The sequence below is a fragment of the Lytechinus pictus genome, chromosome 19 (genome assembly GCF_037042905.1).
Source record: "Lytechinus pictus isolate F3 Inbred chromosome 19, Lp3.0, whole genome shotgun sequence".
Classification (NCBI taxonomy): domain Eukaryota; kingdom Metazoa; phylum Echinodermata; class Echinoidea; order Temnopleuroida; family Toxopneustidae; genus Lytechinus; species Lytechinus pictus.
The window spans coordinates 8517050-8536308 of record NC_087263.1 but is presented as its reverse complement, the minus strand read 5'-3'; the positions used below and the strand labels follow the sequence as shown (position 1 = coordinate 8536308).

The 19259-nt window shown below is 37.2% G+C and overlaps 1 protein-coding gene across 1 annotated transcript in view; it reads right to left on the bottom strand.

The window, feature by feature from the left end:
* Positions 1–18624, bottom strand: part of LOC129283187 (calcium-activated chloride channel regulator 4A-like) — a 59230-nt gene extending 40606 nt beyond the window's left edge. Inside the window, exon 1 of the mRNA XM_054919022.2 lies at positions 16855–18624. Coding sequence (XP_054774997.2) covers positions 16855–17147 — 293 coding nt within the window. The 5' untranslated portion in view covers positions 17148–18624. The remainder of the gene's footprint in view (positions 1–16854) is intronic.
* Between the last annotated feature and the right edge of the window lie 635 nt (positions 18625–19259).

The following is a 19259-nucleotide window of genomic DNA, read 5'->3' as shown; positions in this document are numbered from 1 at the left end:
GGGGGGGGGGCGCGTTGATTGATTTTTTTAAAGAAACCCGAACTGCCGAAAGCGAGAGGGCGAAGCGACCGAACATGTCATGGGACGCTTTTGCATTTTCTAAAGTGAAATCGAATGATTTTGTGCACGCTTTTGACATGTTTGATGAAGAGTGTGAAAATGTTCATGTTTCAACTTTTGTGGGGGCAACTGCCCTCCCCCGCCGGGTACGGCCATGAATAGCCAATAATTATAGTTTCACATTCTCGAATGATGCTCGTTCATACTGTAAGGATACATGTAATGATGTTCCACGTAGGCTGAAGCAGGGGCCTCTTTTGAGTATCATTAATCATGACTATACAAGACTTGATTAAAGATTACTGCAATATTGATGTCTACATAATTTACGGCCCATTGGGTAAAGACAGTATGAATATGAAAGCAGCTACATGTCTCAAATGCATAAAGTCTTATCCATGGTTAATCGGCAACTCTCTTGTCATTAAAGTAGTTGAACGTGTACCGAATAGACTCCCCAGTGATTAAATAAAAGTCTGTTAATTTCGTTAACAACTTCGAATTCATATAAATTCCTTAATGTATCGGTTTAGCATATTTGTTTGTATTTATCTCTAAAATTTGAAATAATACCCGACTTGCTGTTCATAATACCAGGCGGTAGTATTACTGCTTAGCTTCCGTGATGTGAAAATAATGATAATTATTAAGCTTTAGTTGAGCATAATAATATGTCCATGCCCTCCCGTGTGAGCAAAGTCAAAGGAGATCGTTAAAACGAGATTAATATGATTCCTATTATGCTTAAGGAAGTTCAGGTGATACATAAGTTGCTCTATTACCTCAACAATGGCGTTGGACTATTTTTGCATTTAAAGCGAAGTGTTATCTCATAGGTTTTCATTGAATGTTATATACATTAAATTAATAATTTGTGTCTTAAAGAACGATTTATTATGCTATATAGTCATCGTCATAATCCATTCTATAGTTTCTACCTCGACGTCACTCAACTTTGCGCATTCCTTATCATGGAGACAGTAGAAATCGAAAGGAGGGAGAAACAAATAAGAGGACAAGATATGGGGGCGACTTTGGGCAATTAATGAGGAGTTCTCGATTGATACGCCAGGTTATATTGAATTTCACTTCGGTCCTTTCTCCCTTTCCAATCTTGAAAGATAATTCAAACAAATCAAAGCTCCCCTTTTAGTGTCACCCGTCCCGCCTAGCCACAGACTGATCCGGATAAATCTCGAGGCCCATCAATGACCTTATCGAGTTACCTTCAAAGTTATCATGGTATAATGCCGAAAAGGGCATTTTGAAGTTCAAGACGGGTGTGAAATTAATCAGGGGTTTAATGACTTAATGAATTAATACTTCCCATTCAACTTACTTATCTGTAGGCCTATGTCTTAATTTTGAGTAAAACGAAGACATAGGCATGGGAGAGAAAACGCTTACAATATGCAAATTTGATTACTATAGAAAGGAAAGCAACTACAGGAAGGGGTGGGTGATTATTTTGATGACGAGAGAGAAAATCATTTATTTGTGAAAAGAAAAACTAAAACAAAGCGAAACCGCCTCCGAAATCCATACAAGGATTCATTAATGCTGGATGTTATAAACCAAGAGAGTGATTAAGGGTTGTTTTCTTTTTTGTTTCGTCTTCTATTTGTGTAGGCCTATTGTATAGACAAGTGGGATAGATAATTAACCGCCCTTTCACACGGTAAAAAAAATCGTAATTTGAATGATGATTCCAGTGAAAAATGAGGCTAATGACAAATTTTAGCGCGTGTGAAACCAAACTACAACATGATTAGAATCACGAACGCTAATCACAGTCACGAATACAATAGCAATCATCATTACAATGATGATTCAAGATTCACGTGTGAAAAGGCCAATGGAGAGTTACATATTTCTACTCACAAATTCGTTGTTTTTTCCCTCCATCTTATGAGCGATTAACAGAAAGGGGGAGGAAAGGGAGGAAGGGGTGCTAGATGAGGAAGAGAGAGGTATGGGAGTGGGGACAGGGGACATGGGAGTGGGGACAGGGGACATGGCATGGGAGAGGAGGGGCTCATGTCGACACTACCCGAGAAAGTATGGCATGAAGGGTACATCTCCTCGCTCCTTTGGGGTCCTAGCCCGGGTCGCACACCTTCTCATTCCCGATGACAGATGCATAGGGGATTGCAAGTTGTAAAAGGAAATGAGCGGATCACCAACTTAATTCTACCAAATATACTGATGATTGACAGAATACTAATACCGAGCTGAAAGAACAGGTCCATGAATAAAAATATAGGCCCTATACATAAGCAGTATGAATTGTATAATTGTTACCATGGTTATAAAGGAATGTCTTGCCTTTGATATATATTTAAAATATATGTTTTCAAATTATGAAAATTTGATAATCCGCTAATCGCATTGTTGATTTATACATTAAAGATTGTTTGATTTCCACTTATTTTTTAGAAATGGTTAAAGTTATTAAACTCTCTCTATGGCTGTGAAAGTCAGTGTAGTAACGAGTCCTTCAAATGAGGGGTACAACATGTTGCATTGGGCAAAATTTAGAGAAATAAAAATGCGAGCGTGCAAGAATTTCAAATGGTACAGTATCCAACAAATCCCACATTTTGCTGTTTCCCTCTTCTTTTTTATTTCATTTTCTCATTTCTTGTTTGTTACTTGGTTGTGGAAATGTTTGCACCCCCCCCCCCTCCGCCACGTTAGTGGTGAAAGGGACTTTACAAGTAGCACTATAGTATAGTCTACAGAGGCACTCGATGCTGCCACATATGGCTATAAGTAAACCGAGCCTAGGGCTCACCGTTGCTTAGCAACAACAATATCCAATAAATTACACATTTCGCGATCAATGACAACTCACTTCATATGGATATAAATTTATGATACATCAGCTTGATGAATTGGGCGACTTAAAGCTCCATCAGTGTTTCATTTTAACAAGTGGGGTAATATATAATAACAATAACAGGTTTTGATTTGTTCTCTCCCACGTTGGTTCCATTTCAGTGCATGTCGGCATACCTCTTGAGCAGTGGCGTACAGGTGTGTGTGTGGGGCTTGGGGACAATGGGGCGCCAAAATTTTGACGACAAAGTAATGAATACAAAATGATATAGGATTTTGTGTAGCGCACGTATTCACCTTGCTAGGTGCTAAAAGCTAATTCTATACCGATTCCGGTGCACACAGCTTTTTGAGGAATTACTAATGCCGGTACCCATTTACCTCACCTGGGTTGAATACAGCACAATGTGGGTAAATTTCTTGCTAAGGGAAAACAAGCCATGGCTTGGAATCGAACCCACGTCCGTCAGATTGAAAAACGAGAGTCTTAACCACTAGACCACGACGCCCCCACATAAGGGAGAATAGGAAAGAAAAGGGGGAAAATATAATTATATTATCTGTATATCATGTAAAAATTTATCACAAAATTATATATTTTTTCATTTAAAGTGTCTAAATGTTTGTTTGCTTGCTCGCTCGCAGCCTTTTAGAAATTTTGCCCCATAGCAATATTTGGGGCACTCAAAATTTTGGCTGCATTGCGCTACTGCTCCTGAGCATTGTCATGGATGCAGTTAAGAATAAGATCCATTGTGAAATATTGGGAGAGATGAACACGTCAGCGTTTTCAGAGTCAAGTTCACGAAGCGTTCATCATGTCAGTAATTCTGTACATGTGTTGGCGGAACGACCTTTACCATGCTTTAACCTTGAATATCATTCATATTTTCCCTTTTCTTACCAATACACCGCCCCCTCCCTTCTTTTTTTTTCTTGATCGTGAAACCTGGGGGAATTGTTGCACCCCTACGCGTGTATTATTTGGACCTTCTATTTCGAAATCATTTCTTCACCGAATAACTCACGAATAGGGTAGGCCTAATCCTTTTGCTATTCGAAAACCCAGAGCAAATTTTCTTGAGAATATTACCTTTATTGTCTACTTTCAAATATTCAAAACAGGTGATGGAAATTTGTCAATTTCGAAATCAGTCTTTTTTTATTACAGACTGCGCAGGTGTTGTCACTCGGGACACATATTGGGACGGCATTTGCCCCAACAATAATAACAAACGCCCCCTCCGTTGCCCTTCTGTTTATCACGGAGCTCCCCCCCCCCCCCCGCTCATCACAGCCCCCCCCCCCCACTCACTCTCACTCTCTCTCTCTCTCTCTTCTTCTCTATCCTCTTCTCCATGAAAAAATATACTTCTCTCTTCTGAAGAAATAATGGTTCGCTCTAAGGACAAGGCTGGCGAAGCCGGGAGATTTTCACGCCTATCTAAACTTCCATAATGGACAGACAGTAATTTATGAATTACACAGCCATGCAACTTCAATAAAACGAAATGATGCGTATATTATGGAAAAGGCCATACAGGTTCTTCTCATAAAAGCGTTCTTCTGTGAATATAAAATGCTTTGTATTTTACTGCACTTAAAAGGGGTGTTTAATACGCCAATATCATGAATAAGGGAAATCATTATTTTGTATGTACGTAATGTAGCTGGAATACTGTAATTACGAAAATGGCAGTGAAAAAATATGTATGCCTATACAGGAGGAAAAGCACTTAGCAGAATAGAGGTATCCTTCTGCTAGGGAGCATATTCGACGAAATTTAGAAAGATATCCAATGAGGGCACATGTATTGTTTGAAAAACAAATAGTGTCTAAAATCTTTATGTCTTTTTACCAGTCATTTGAAATCAAAATGATGGCAAATTTTGTCATGGCCAGCCCGCTCACGCCCCCTCCCTTCCTTCCCTCCAAAACTTTATGAAACGCACGAAAATAAAGATGAATGTTGATGTTTTAACTTTCAACATTACGATTGAACTACACTGCAAAAACTCCGGTGTTGATTTAACACCAGCCCGGAATCTATATAACATGTCCACACCAGAGAAGTATTGAAACAACACCAGTTTGTAATCAAAACGATGCTGTCCTAATACTAATTGGTGTTGTATGAACACCTATCTGGTGTTAGACCAAAACGAAACTGGTGTTGTTTAACATTTCTCTGGTGTGGAAATTTATAGATTCCGGGCTGGTGTTAAATCAACACCAGAATTTTTGCAGTGTACAATTTGCAGTGAATGAGGAGAGGACCCTTGAACTGCCAATACAACTTGATTTTGTTAATGCGATTAATATATGTTGCTTGACATATTCCACACAAGTTAACATTCATAACTGATGGTATCATTACATAACATGACCATTATTGCATCAACTAGAGTTTAAACCGATTGCATTTGCATGTACATTTTCTTCCCTATATAGATATGGAGGCCCATATAATCTTGATGGATTGTTCCGATAATCTGAAATGCGATTCAAGAATAAAAGGCGAGACGGTTTCTTCAACTTCTAAAGAAAGATTAAAGAAATAACCATGGCCACAAGGACCAACAATTCGCAAAAATTCCAGGAAAAGATCTGACTATCATTCATGAATTAAAGATTTAAAAGTACCAGAAACCCGAGATCTAATAAGGACATATTAATCAATATTGACATCAAACAGAGGTAAACTGAAAGCGTTGCTCATTTTATCACATATTTTACTGGCCAATAGTATTAAATAAAAAAAAATTTATACAATAATCGTTCGGCTTCCAATATTTCCTTATGACCTACACCTATACTGATATAATTACGCATAAAGATACTTCAAAGTATGCAGAGATACTTGAAGTATATATTTTAAATTTAAAGATTGTGTCAGTAACTTTGCATCCATTATATGGTTCATTACCATGACTGGATTTCATCTTTAATTTCAATTTTGGGATTGGAAATGAAGATGATGGCCCAAGGAAATGTTTGTCACATATTAACTTCCCCGATATCGGCCAATATGAACACCGCCACAGACATCATAAAGAATTCATATATCATTGAATGGGGCTTCATGAGTTGTTAATCTTAAAGGAACAGAACAACCTTCCTCAGACATGTTAGAAAAAACGAGAGTATTCAGAATGCACCAATGCATCATCACGTAAATGGACGTAGCATCGGAAGGGGGAGGGGAGGAAGGGGGGTATTACCCCCCCCCCCTCTTCTCTTGTTTCCAAAAATGTTTGAAATTCTACATTCTTAGTGCAAAATAGAAGTAGAAGTAGTGTGCCACAGTTCCACTTCTTTTCAACTTCAAATACAAAAAAAGAGAAGCCGCTTTTAAGCTCGTTTGCTTCTTTCTCTCGCTTACGTATATTTTCGTAACATCTTGCCTATTATTGCACCCTGTAGCATTCAGCCATGACTACTCATTATAGGCCTAAATCATTCTCTTCTTATTGAAAGCCCTCCCTCCTTTTTTTATTTATTCACCATGAAAGTTGATAATTACATTTTATTGAAATAAATTCAATGATTGTCCCGGTTTTTTTGTTTGTTTGTGCTTTTGTTGTTGTTGTTTTGTTTCGTGTTGTTCTTTTATTTCTAATTTCAATTCATATATTCATAATATCCACGCGTTGATTCAAAATCATGAATTGTACACAGCAATACTTGCATCATTCGATTGAAACCCCCCCCCCCCCTCCCCCTAAAAAAAAAACCATAAACCGTGCTACATGGGGACTATGGCGGATTGCATTGTGTTTTATTTTTATGGTGTCAAAAAAGTCTTTGTCTTTTGAGAATGGACTCTTTATTTAGTAAATTTACGTTTCTTCTTTCTAAATGCGTAATCGTTGTGAATACATGTTTGTTCTATTATTGTCAACATGACCTTTAAGTAATACGACCTTCTACTTCTCACAGCTGATGAATGAGTCACTGAAAAGCACTTATATCGGAAACAATCTTCCCTTGTTTTCTTCTGCCCTTCACTTGTGACGAGGGTATTTTCATAAAACTATGGAACTACTATAGTAGCTCCATAATAAAACAGTGTAGGGCTTATGTTTATCCATTGAATCTCTTTAATTGATAAACAAAAATCTTTTTTATATCAGCTTTACGTTTTTATAGTATTAGTAAAAGAATAGATGAAGGAGATAGAGGACAGACGCCAGGCTCGAATCTGACATGTCTGACCATGCTGACGGAGCCAGGGGCGGATCCAGGGTTTGTTATGTGACCGGGGGAGGGGGGTGAGTCGCAGAAAATGCCTACCCTTTTCGTTTGGAATAATTTTTTTGGCAAACAATAATGGAGATTCCTGTGACTGTTGGGTATGCCAGGGGCAAATGGAATGCAAAAAAGAAAAGAAAAAAAGAAACGAATGAACCAACAAAAACTATGGGAGAATCAGGGAATTCTAATTTACTGCATGGGAGAAACTTCACTCCGACCCCCATCCCTCACTGCGATCGACCATAATCATCGTAAACTTGCAAATAGGCCAACACAATTTATAGCAACAGAGGCCCGCTGCAGAAGAGTTACCATTAATGTAACTTTGTCATGCAATGGTAACTTGCATGGAATCCTTGATTTTGATTGGCTGTTGATCAATGTTACCATGGTAGTTACCATTGGATGGCAAAGTTACCATAATAGTAAATTTTATGCAACGGGGCCCAGTACTGATCAGTGATACAACGTACAATTCAAACTGTTCAAGACTTCAATTAGCATGAACATCATTGGCGACAGAAGGGGGCTTTAGGCATGCCCCCCCCCTAAAAAAATGTTCCACGATAAAGGGGGGGGGGTAAATAAAAGGCAGGAGAAAAGGAAAGAAAATAAAAAAATGCAATATATGATGTCAATTTCTGAAGATCATGTTAAAATATATCACAAAATTATATCTTTATTCAAAAAGGGAAATTTTCGATCGCTCGCTTCGTCCGATCATGCTGTGTCCCCTCAAATTTGTTTATATTATTACGCCACTGATCTACTAGTAAATATAGGTTATACCAAAAGTCAAGTTCATATCACTATGAACCCCCAATTTTCTTAAAATGAAAACTATCGAATTCTCCAAAATCATATGTTTTTACAATACAATACCTAAATGATCAATGATGTAGCATTACGTATAATTATTCAATGAACTAAATCAAACAATTGTCACATTGTTTCCGGTTGATATTCCAGACGAAGAATTAAAAAAAAAAATCTAACCACAATCACGACACTAATATAACCACAACAACGCACAGGTATGCTCTTATGACTTCCCAAATAGTTTTGCGGTCACGTGGTCGAATTTCTGTTTCTACCTCTCGGAATTGCAATATTTAGAGAGCTTTATAGGTTACTAAAAGAACTCGGATACAATAAAACTATTTTGCTAAGGAACCACGCCCCCCTTTGACAGCACAATGAAACGGGGAAACACACATTTCCCCGAATTTTCAAAGTTTCAAGGATTATAGTTGAATGATATGAAGTGATTTTCAATTTTAAAGATGTTTAATTCTTATTATGCATTGATTAAGAAAATTCCATACCACAATGCATATTTAATGTGCTCGCAAGCAATCATACCGGGGGGGGTAAATAATCATGTCCCTACACACGTTAGAAGTGATTTACCCCCAAATTCTATGAAAACCATCATCGTAAAAAGTGAAATAAAAAATGTAAATCAATAAATGAATAAAAATAATAATGACAAGCATTTTCTACATCGATGCTAAATCAGACAAGATCTAAACAACGTCTAACATGCTTGTGAATTTTTTTTTCAAAATACTCTCAAACACTGAGTAGCAAAAAGAATGTTACTCAATAAAGAGTAGATTAAATAATCATTCGCGTGTGGCAGTGTGAATATTTATTCTCAAAATGCTTCCGTCATCAGAATTAATACACTTTACGATTCGTCAAAAATTATCACAAATGCGCCTTTAAATAATTATTATGCCAATGTTTCATTGTTTTTTGAAAGGTGATGACGATTGAATATCACTAGAGTAGTAATATAAGTAGATTGGTCAAACAAGACTGCATAAAACAAGAATCATTCGTGTGATTTTTATTTAATAGCTACATGGTGAGAATAAAAATCTTAATGTTGAGCTTTCCAGGAATATCGGGGATATTCATTTCCTAATCAATATCTAATCCTTTAATCTTGTTCTTGGTCATCTTTGTATAAATTACCATCAATTCAAAAGGATGTCATTAATTTTGGTTGGAACATATGGGCTTAACGCAAGGGTCTTTAAAAGTGCAAAAATGAGGACAATGACTGAAAATACGGTTTTGTGCACTTCTAGGTTCTAATCTAGCCCTGTAAGTTACTTGATGGGTTTTAAAAAATATATATTTCAACCCCCCGTCTCACTAAGAGCTACGATTGATCGCATCACTCACAACTGTGAACAACTATCGACGGAGACATCTAGAATTTATGTTCAGATGAAGATATTTTCTAAATATATACTCGCGTGTATACATACATCACTGCCTTGTCAAATCAGGGACTCGTTTCACCAAACAGTGTTCATAACAAAACCCATAATCAAAAAAAAAATTGCAATAAGGGTTAAAATCTACTGGAATCCTTTTATCGGATTGGCTGATGGTAAATGTGTTATAAAAAATTGTACATTTGTTGCGATGCAAGTCTTTTTAAAAAGGGACACAGTTTCCTCCTTTCCTCTTCCTAAAACGATATTGTGTTATTTCCTTTAATTATGAAGAATTATTACACTGATGGATTACCACAGTTGGGAACTTGAGATTGATTGGATAAGATCAGATTTTAATAGGCCCCTGATGAACGAAGTGAAGAGCATTTTACTTTTAGGGGCAACTTTCGGGTCCTTGAATTCCTTTTCCCCCCTTATGTCCTCTGCCTATATTTATATTTGAGAACTTTACACATTCCACACATGTATGAAAATCATATCATGGAACTTGTTATTGCGAAATGCACAGAAATTTCACGGCTTCAAAAATACAGATTATCTTCATTAATATTGATATGGTTCAGTTCAAAGTATTCATAATCATTGTCGCATTTACTAATAGAATTTGATCTTTGATCGTATTTGTCTGGGCTGTCAGTCTATTCCTCGCTAGAATGTAATGTATAATGCTTTTACCCTCTTGGCCTCGATCAAAGAGTGAAAAATAAATTAACGTAGGTTTGGGAGTAAAATAATGCCCCTTTTCAAAAGGGTTTAATATTGTTTGATGTGTTCCAAGAAGGGTAGATGCCTAGAAGTTACTAACTTTGCATTCATTGATAATCGCCTTCAACAATTTTTATTTTCAATCAAGAGAAAAGATCCAACTAGTGTCTTTCATTTTATTCATTTTTTGTAAAAAAAAATACCCTGAAACAGTCATCCATGTTGTTGTGTATGTGTTAAAATGAAACCAGTTTGGGATAATATTATTTTTAATAAATGAATAAGCACCAACACTCCACCCTCCACTTTTCAGAAAATATTTGGTATGCTTATAGGTGATATGTTTTTAATTTAATTATCTACTTTTGAAATATTACATGGATGTTTGTAAATTTCAAAATGAACCCCTTAGTGTTGGTGGTTTCAATGCCTTTTCTAATTAATAAAAAAATATGAAAGAATGTTGGTTTTTGTTTGCATTAATAAAAAAAACTTGAAAATAATATTTTCATAATTATTCTCACCAGGACCAAGGTCACTCCTCAATGGCAAGCTAAAGACCACGTGACAGACCATGTGACTCTGTCTCGTAAACAACTATATGCTGCAGTCATACCAGCGAAACCGACCGATGGTATGTCATTGGTAATAACGTATTAGCTTTGATTGGTTTGCAGTCGGTTTACGTAGTGTGACTGCAGCACAATGTCGGTCACACCAACATATCCGACTCCAAACCGACCGATGGTATGTCATTGGTAATAACGTATTAGATTTGATCGGTCTGGAGTCGGTTTCCAATAACGTAATAGATTTGATCGGTCTGGAGTCGGTTTCCAATAACGTAATAGATTTGATCGGTCTGGAGTCGGTTTCCATAGTGTGACTGCAGCACAATGCTCGGTCACATCAATAAAACTGACTCCAAACCGATGGATGGTATGTCATTGGTAATAACGTAATAGCTTTGATCGGTCTGGAGTCGGTTTCGTTGGTGAGGCATGACATAAACATTGTGTGGGTATGATCAAGACACTGTGTAATGTTTGCATAGCTAAATATTTGCTTGAATAGGTGACAATAGCAGATTGACTTAGCGCCCATTAATGAAAGCAATCAAGATCGAATAGGCGTGAAGTAAAGAATAAAACGATTGTTACAAAATATTTTCACGCTGAAGGATCAATTCAGACTTTCATACAATTTCATCAAAAAGCTTTGTGTAGAAATAATTGTGGCCAAACAGAAAAAAAATTGTTAAGTATATATCCGTGCCATTCGTTGGGTGGTATTAACGTATCCGGTATGTGAAATGAATGTGCAAGCGAGAAAAGCAAACGTCGAATCATTTACCCAAGTCCTTCGAATCGTCATCATTATGATAATGATCATTGGTGCACTCTACATAATTCTCTACTGTTTAATAAGTTTACATGTATGCGGCGATGACACAAAGTGTGCACATAGTTACGAGACTGAAGGCACAATCATGACAATAGACCCAAACTGCCCCAGCACCAGTCCCCCCCCCCCCGAGAGACATCAGCCCGCTTCTGATTTATGATGCATATTTTCGTTCCGATTCCATACATTTTTTAGGAGAGAAAGTCTCAAGATTTCATCAATAATAGGCCTAGCCTATGTTGTTTATTAAAACTTTAATACTTCAACTTTAAATAACATTTTTCTGATGCTCCGTTTCGTCACTTAATGGTGGGCCGAAAAAATTAGTTTGAGATTTCATTAAAACAATCAACACTTTCAACAATCACCACAATGCCGATGTGTATGGATGTGGTTGCCAAAAACCAGAAGCTATTCAAACTGTCCTTCCGTTGAACTTCATATTTTGAAGCAAATGGTTTGGGTGAAATGAAAGTAGAATTCCACTTTCCCACAGACTCAACCACTAGCAGACGATGATCAACAGTACTTTCGAACATGAATATCAGAAATTTCATTAGGCCTATCATGATTTAACCCATTTTTGTTCGACATGTTATACCGCAGACTGGTTAAACAGTGTCAAATAAAAAGGGTAATCTTTGCCCAAGTTCAAATATTTGAGCTATGTAAATATATTTCAATTTCACGTACATGTAGAAATATTTGACGGAACAAGTCAACTCATGATGTATTTTCCCCAATTGTACTTTCGTTATGTCGTAAAGTCATTAAGAGTTGTTCTTACAATAAAAACAAATGATTACCCAATACCCCAAATAAAACATCTCATTTAGTAATTCCGGTGCAACGATATCTTCCAGAAAATCTCCCCAGTAATATTCAGTTATTGCATGAATCAGAATTCATAAGTCATACCTACCAATTATTTACATGACGACAGGCATATTCATCATTCCTTTATTATATGTCATACTCTTTTAGTATGCAAGATTGTCTCTCATACGGTTTTCCATTGTCATGTTGCTAGGCAACGGTAGCTTCATAAAGCAATGTTTGCAGATATCTTACGTCCGAAGTATGCCAAGGGTAAATAAATATATCGACCCAGATATTTGTTGATATATTTTGTTTACAAGTATTTTGCTTTGAAAAATACCCTCCCATGTGAATACATTTTATTGTGCTCACGGTTCGTTAGAGTTCATTGCCCAAACTGAATGAACATTCTCATATTTTTTTTATGAGCATGATAATGAATTGTATTGGATTCAGAGAGACAGGTGATATATTTCATTCTAATTTGCACTCTTTTTATCAGTAAAGCGGAACCATTTGCGTGATTTGAGTAGATGGTATTATTTCGGCTGGCTTCGGGTATATATTATATAGTAATACCATGTCCAACATAAAATGAATGTATTTAACTGTTCGTAAATTTTGAAATATATAATTTTGGGGTTATTCAACTTCGGAGTGAATAGAGACGCCCTATAGGTCTAAACATTTTTTGTACTGCCGACATATGCAAGGTGATATGGATATTGCTATTAATTGGTCGTAAAATCTAAAAATGAATCCGTACGACAGTGTTTGTGGGTATCAATAAATAAGATTCCAAAACGATAGATATATAGATTTGGGATGGGGAAATGGTTTACTGATTGAAACGGAGAAAGGGAGAAATAAGAAGAAGAACATGAAGAAGAAGAAGAAAAAGAAGAAGAAGATAATACTAATAATAAGAAGAAGAAGGAAAAGGAAAAGAAGAAAATACAAGCGAATCTGGAGGTGTCAGGACAAGGAAGAGGATTTGCAGAAAATGAATGTTGACAATACATTCAAAGGCAAAATAGGAAACAACCATGAAAGGAAAAGGATAGGGGATGAGTTAAGAAAACATACAACTCAGGGGCCGCGGAAGCGGGGGGCTGGGGGCTTTAGCCCCCCACTTTTTTCCAAAACCGTGTACAAAAACGTAAAAATTACCATGTGATTGTGATTTTTTGCATGGTCAGCACTCCCCCCCCCCCCCTCCCCACACTTTGAAAACCGTTCCGCGGCCCCTGTAACTGTGTCCCGGGGATAAGAGGGGGCTAAAATGGGAATGTATAGTGTGGGCCTAAATAAGAAGAGCGTTGCAATCGTCGTGATATGTCGCAATTTTTAGCTGGCAATGAGCAGCGAACATAGAATACGAACATGGCGAGACATGAGACGTGCATTATTCCACCCTAACATGCCTAATAAGACATAATTTATTAAATATGGCTGTAACACGGTATCATTTATTTCAAATTGGCACTTTGCATTTTTCCAGGGATGATTTTTTTCTTAAATAATAAAAAGGAATAGAAACAAGGAAAGAAAAAGAAACAGATACATGCATGAGATTTCCATGCACGACCTGACCTCGAACTCTTCTTTCAAAACGAATTATGTCGTTATAGGATAGCCAACAATGCTTTTACTTTATCTTTTGAATTAGTATCCTGAAATAATTTCCTGATTTCCCTCTAAATTTACAGCTAAACATGCTAAGCACATAAGCATAATTTTACAGAAGAACTTCCTGCGTTTATTACATGTTCTGTCTTTATACGGTCTTTTAAAATCATTGCACTGTAAATAATATTTACGCATTTTAATTGTTGAGAAATAGTTGATGTCCCTTGAACTGTTGAAACATTTTTGAGGAGAAAAGCAAGTTTCATCAATGCATTATTTTTCGCGCACCAATAATTGCAACGATTTGCATAGCATTTGGTGTCAGTTCAATCATGGACCTATTTGTAATAGGTCCATGGTTCAATCGAGCAAAAATATAGGCATTTGTTTCCTATCAATCCAGTCTAATGATGTTAAGACGATGTACACCACCCACCCCCCCCCCCTTCCCATGCTAGATGCCAACATGGTAAATGGACCCTTCTTAGTAGGGTCCGTGATACCAATAATGATTCATTCGATATCTCCGTCAACCTTTCTTTTTGCTAATAAAGAATGTGGAAGAAAAACTGGAATCTCCAAATATTTTACAGAGGGTCACGAGTAGAGTTGCAGAAAATGTCGAAAAATAATTATAGATCTATTTTACTAGCTTTAGTTCGCCTGTGAATGAAATAATGCCAATCTAAATTAAATGTAATGTAGCCTTAACGAGAGCTACTATAATTTTACAATGTACAAATGCATTTGATAAACCTTTACTTCGAACCCGGTTCCCAACGAGGTCGTTCGAATTAATTGCGATAATCAACTTCTATTCATAGGACACAATATATCAGAATCAGTATGCTATGATTTTATTCTCATTTGGCAGCTTTTTCTGGCGCGCACTATTCTCACCTATCCATATACCATATTCATGATAATTGGCAGAAATCATTCATTGCCATAATTACCTGGCAGAATGCATGGGGTTCTCGGTTCGGATATAACCTACGGCACCCGCCCCCCCCCCCCCCTCCCCCCCAAAAAAAAAAATTGATAGGAAGATCTTGAAGATGGGGAGGGGAAGTGGGCAGCTGGGAGCATCTTGTGGATGCTCTTCTCTCATTTCCACAATCGCATGCGCATGGCACATTTTCACGTATTCGTGAATCGTTGAGCGTGACATTCAACAGGTGTCATTTACCATTATTTATGACAAATTTTGGAGATGGCTGATCGATTACGATGATGAGGAGGAGGAAGGGGAGGGCAATAACGCACATTTCATTTACATTATCCAATTTTTTTGTTGTTTATAAATGTGACGAAGGCGCCCTTCTTCAATTTCTCCGATAACAATAAATGAGGATAAGTTAGATTGTATTTCTTTATCAATTCTAATGAAAAACAAGGAAGGTCAATGGCGAATAAATGTTAAAGTTAAAGTAATAGTAAGTTTAAGGTCAAAGCGATATAGTTATTATTTTTATTTTATACTTGGCAGTAAATCCATCTGAATGACTATAAGTACTATGACAAAATTGAAAAGCTCTCTTTAAATCTATTGTCTATTTCAATTTATTCTCTTTGTACACAACTGACGCCGGATTGGCCTTTTTCGTATCAGATTTAGACGCAATACAATACCACGTATGGCCTCCGCATCGTGCATTTCATTGAGTCATTATGGAGATGGATTTCATATTCGCCGACAGAAATAGGAAACATATCAAGGAAGTGAAAATATAGTTATAGACACTTAGATATTGATTGCGATGAAATATCAAGACTTCTCTCGTCACTTCAGAATTGCTTCAGACGAGTTATCATCGCTTGACCGTAAGCCGTTAAAGGGAAAGTTCAAGTAGCAGGCTGAGCTGAAGGCTCTTGTTGCTTACAGTCGTGGACGCGTAGTTCTTTCGGCATGTCACATCTTCGTAAGTTTCTTTGGGGCATGGATTGAACTCTTTGTGGAGTTATACATTTTCCTGCATTTTGCGCTGTATTATAGTAAGCCAACAAAATATTGACTCTAAAATCTTTGGATTGCAACGAAGGACTGGAATAAAATTACATCAAACTTGGTTAAATTATGGATTCATCCCCTTACAAGAGTAGACCCCTATGAAATGTATTTTTAAGGGCTCATCAATGCTACAACTCTGTGTGGTTCACAAATCCCTCATTTAATTTTGCATTTCAATTAACTTCCGCACAATCAATAGCATGACGAGAAATTGATTTTTGTCTTTAAAGGTTAGGTCTACTGCTCGAGAGGTTAATATTGTCTGATATTGCCCTCTAATAAATGCTTCAGTGCTGTCTGGATGAAACGATCATGGAAAATCATTTACTATACCCTAGGGAAGATTTGGTGTCAAGGACAAAGAAACAAGCAATATTTTTCGTTGTGATTGCTTCATGATGGTCTTTCCTAATGTGTAAATTTGAAATATAGTTATTGGAACATAATTATATAAATTCTAATTAGCAGAAGAATTACATCCAACGCATTCGGAAGAGTGATGTGCATTAAAACTTAAAACCAAATACGAATCCTTCCCCAGTTCAGAATATGATATACAGTATTGGCGATGAACACTATCGATAGGCCCTATGTATATCAATATACATGACAACGTAGATTTACATTACTGCAACAAAGTCATGATATACATGCAAACTATGCATTTAATGCAGATTGCTATGCCTTGAAAATCACAGTTCAATAATTGATTTATTATTCATTACTCAACTCACACGAACTCAGTGTAACGGAATTAATGAATATATATCATGGACATCGATGCATTACAAACATGGTGAAACGAGATCTCCAGCTGGCTGCTGATTAAAACATAGGAACACCAATTAAAAAGGTGGAAACTAATTAGTTAGATTACTTACTTTGTGGCTATGTACATGAATGAAGAGGCCTTAGTCATTGCCCGCTTCAAATCATCCAAAAGAGCTGGAAAATCATCTTCATTCACATCATCTTTTATCGCGATCACCACATCCCTATATCCCCGATCTGCCGGAGTCAATGGCCTAACATGTGTGGGACTATCATATCGTTCCTCTCCGAAGAAGTCATTATCGTCCGATATAGCGATGCCAACATGGAATGCAAGTACATATAATATGATAGTGACTGTCAATTTGAAATTAATGCTCCTCATATCCGTCCTCAATTCCATTTTGATATTGTATGTTTTCTTCACGGCTCCGGTGTAGCTGTCTATCAAGCGGCAGTGGTTTGAGTATACTGCACAAAACAAGGGGTGATATAAAGTACTATTACCCGGTGTGACGGTAAATAGTACACAATAATCAATCAATAGGGTATGCGATGCCTGTAAAATACAGACAGACAATGAATGTGGTAGTACTGGAGGTTTAAAGCTGAACAAAAACCTGTAGACATAAACATCGCACGTTGTACGGGTAAATATCACTTTATATTCGCGGTCAATATATTATACGCGATCTATAACTAAGTCACGTCGTTTACGAGATATAACAGACGCCAAGTAAATCCAACTTTAATTCTAGAAATATCCAAGGAGTAATTCCAGCAGCACTATTAATCCAAATGTGTCCCGTTTAAATATTCAAGTTCTCCTCATTTTTTACCCACCGTTGCTGCATCGCTGGATATTCCAGGTATAGCATATTATTAAATCAAATGGAATAATTAATGTTCTGAGTCAGGATTCGGTCTACTTTGTGACGACGTACACCATTGACAAATAATCTGGCATGACGAAACACACACCCCTTGTGTTGTTAATGGTCATTGGTGATTAACTCCAAATATAAGAACATCAAATATTTCGACACCACTCTGTTGATTTAGACCTTATCACTATAAGGTTCACAATTAATCAATCGGTTCTCCTTTCGGAATATAAATTACACAGCGTTAAAATCAGAGATGTAGCCCTAGTTAGAGTAGGCCCACATGCATGGCATATAGCGTTTGAAGTTCCCGAGTAAAAATAATTCCGCACGTGCTTTCTTAAAGCATTCCAAGACTGGTAAATATGAATATAAATCATATATGGCAGTTAAAAACGAAACACAATTTTCCAATTGGGTGTTCCTCTAATTCCTCTGAAATGAATTGACGAAAATCATTAAGATGGTCACCGATCAATAAGACTCGTTAAACCTTTGTGATGACGTAAACCTATACTCCACATGCATTATTTGATGGTATAACAAAGTGTCGGGCCGTTCTCTGAAGATTATCGCACCTCGTAATTAATCAATTTCCAGATCTGTATCTACTTGCTAAATTCCATAAGACTGGTATAAACCAATGCACGGGTAACCTATGATAGCTTCCGGCAGCCGGTGGCGGAACTCCTCTGCGATGCACCCTGGTCGCGTGGTAACTAAACGAAATGTGCGCCGCCCAACTGAAAATCCGCCAGCAAAATGGTAGATTACGCGAATGAATGGTGGTGAATGAGAGATAGAGAAAGAGAGACAATATTTTTACCGCCAACACAGTTCAATGTCGTCTGCAACAATGAGTGTGTGTGAATGATAACGGCCTGTCCCGAGATCACGGCTTCCAATGCGACGGAGTGTGGGATCATATTTTTAAATATCTAGTGAGTCATCATATCGATTTACATGTGGGTAATACTATTTCGTTTCTGTGTGTGTGTATGTGTGTATGCTTGAATGAATCCCTCTCCCTCCCTCTCCCTCTACTTCTCACTCTATCTCTCCATTTTTTTCTCCCTCTCCCTTTCTATTTCTCTCTCCTGATTGTCTTTCCACTCTTGAGTAAGAATAATAGTTAAGTCTGTGTGCATACTCACTTAAGCTTGTATACTCAATGTAACTTTGTCTTTGTACCTTGTACTTAAGCAAATAAAAAAGAACAATCCTGCTTTTTATGCCACGGTTTCTTATAATTATTCTGGTCTACCACTACCATGACCACCAAGTAGTAAAACCATATCCAGCACTGAAGGGGTTGAAAGGCACTTGAAAGAATGAAAGTGGAAAAGAAACAATCCTGTATAGGGGCGGTACTACGACCCAAAACAAATAGAGATAGTGGAGAAAGAGGGGGGGGGGTGAGGGATGGACAGAGGATGGGGAGCGGTAGGAGGGGAAGGAAAGAGAGGGAGAGAGAAAGACGGCCAAGGGGAAGAGGGAGAATGGGAGAAAACGTTTACACATGGGTACAGTAAATGTTATAATAATCGTGATTAATGTGAATTGAGTTTTGAAAACGTGATTTCGAAAGATTAAAAAAAAACAAGAGGCAGAGAGGGGGTGAAGCAAATGAA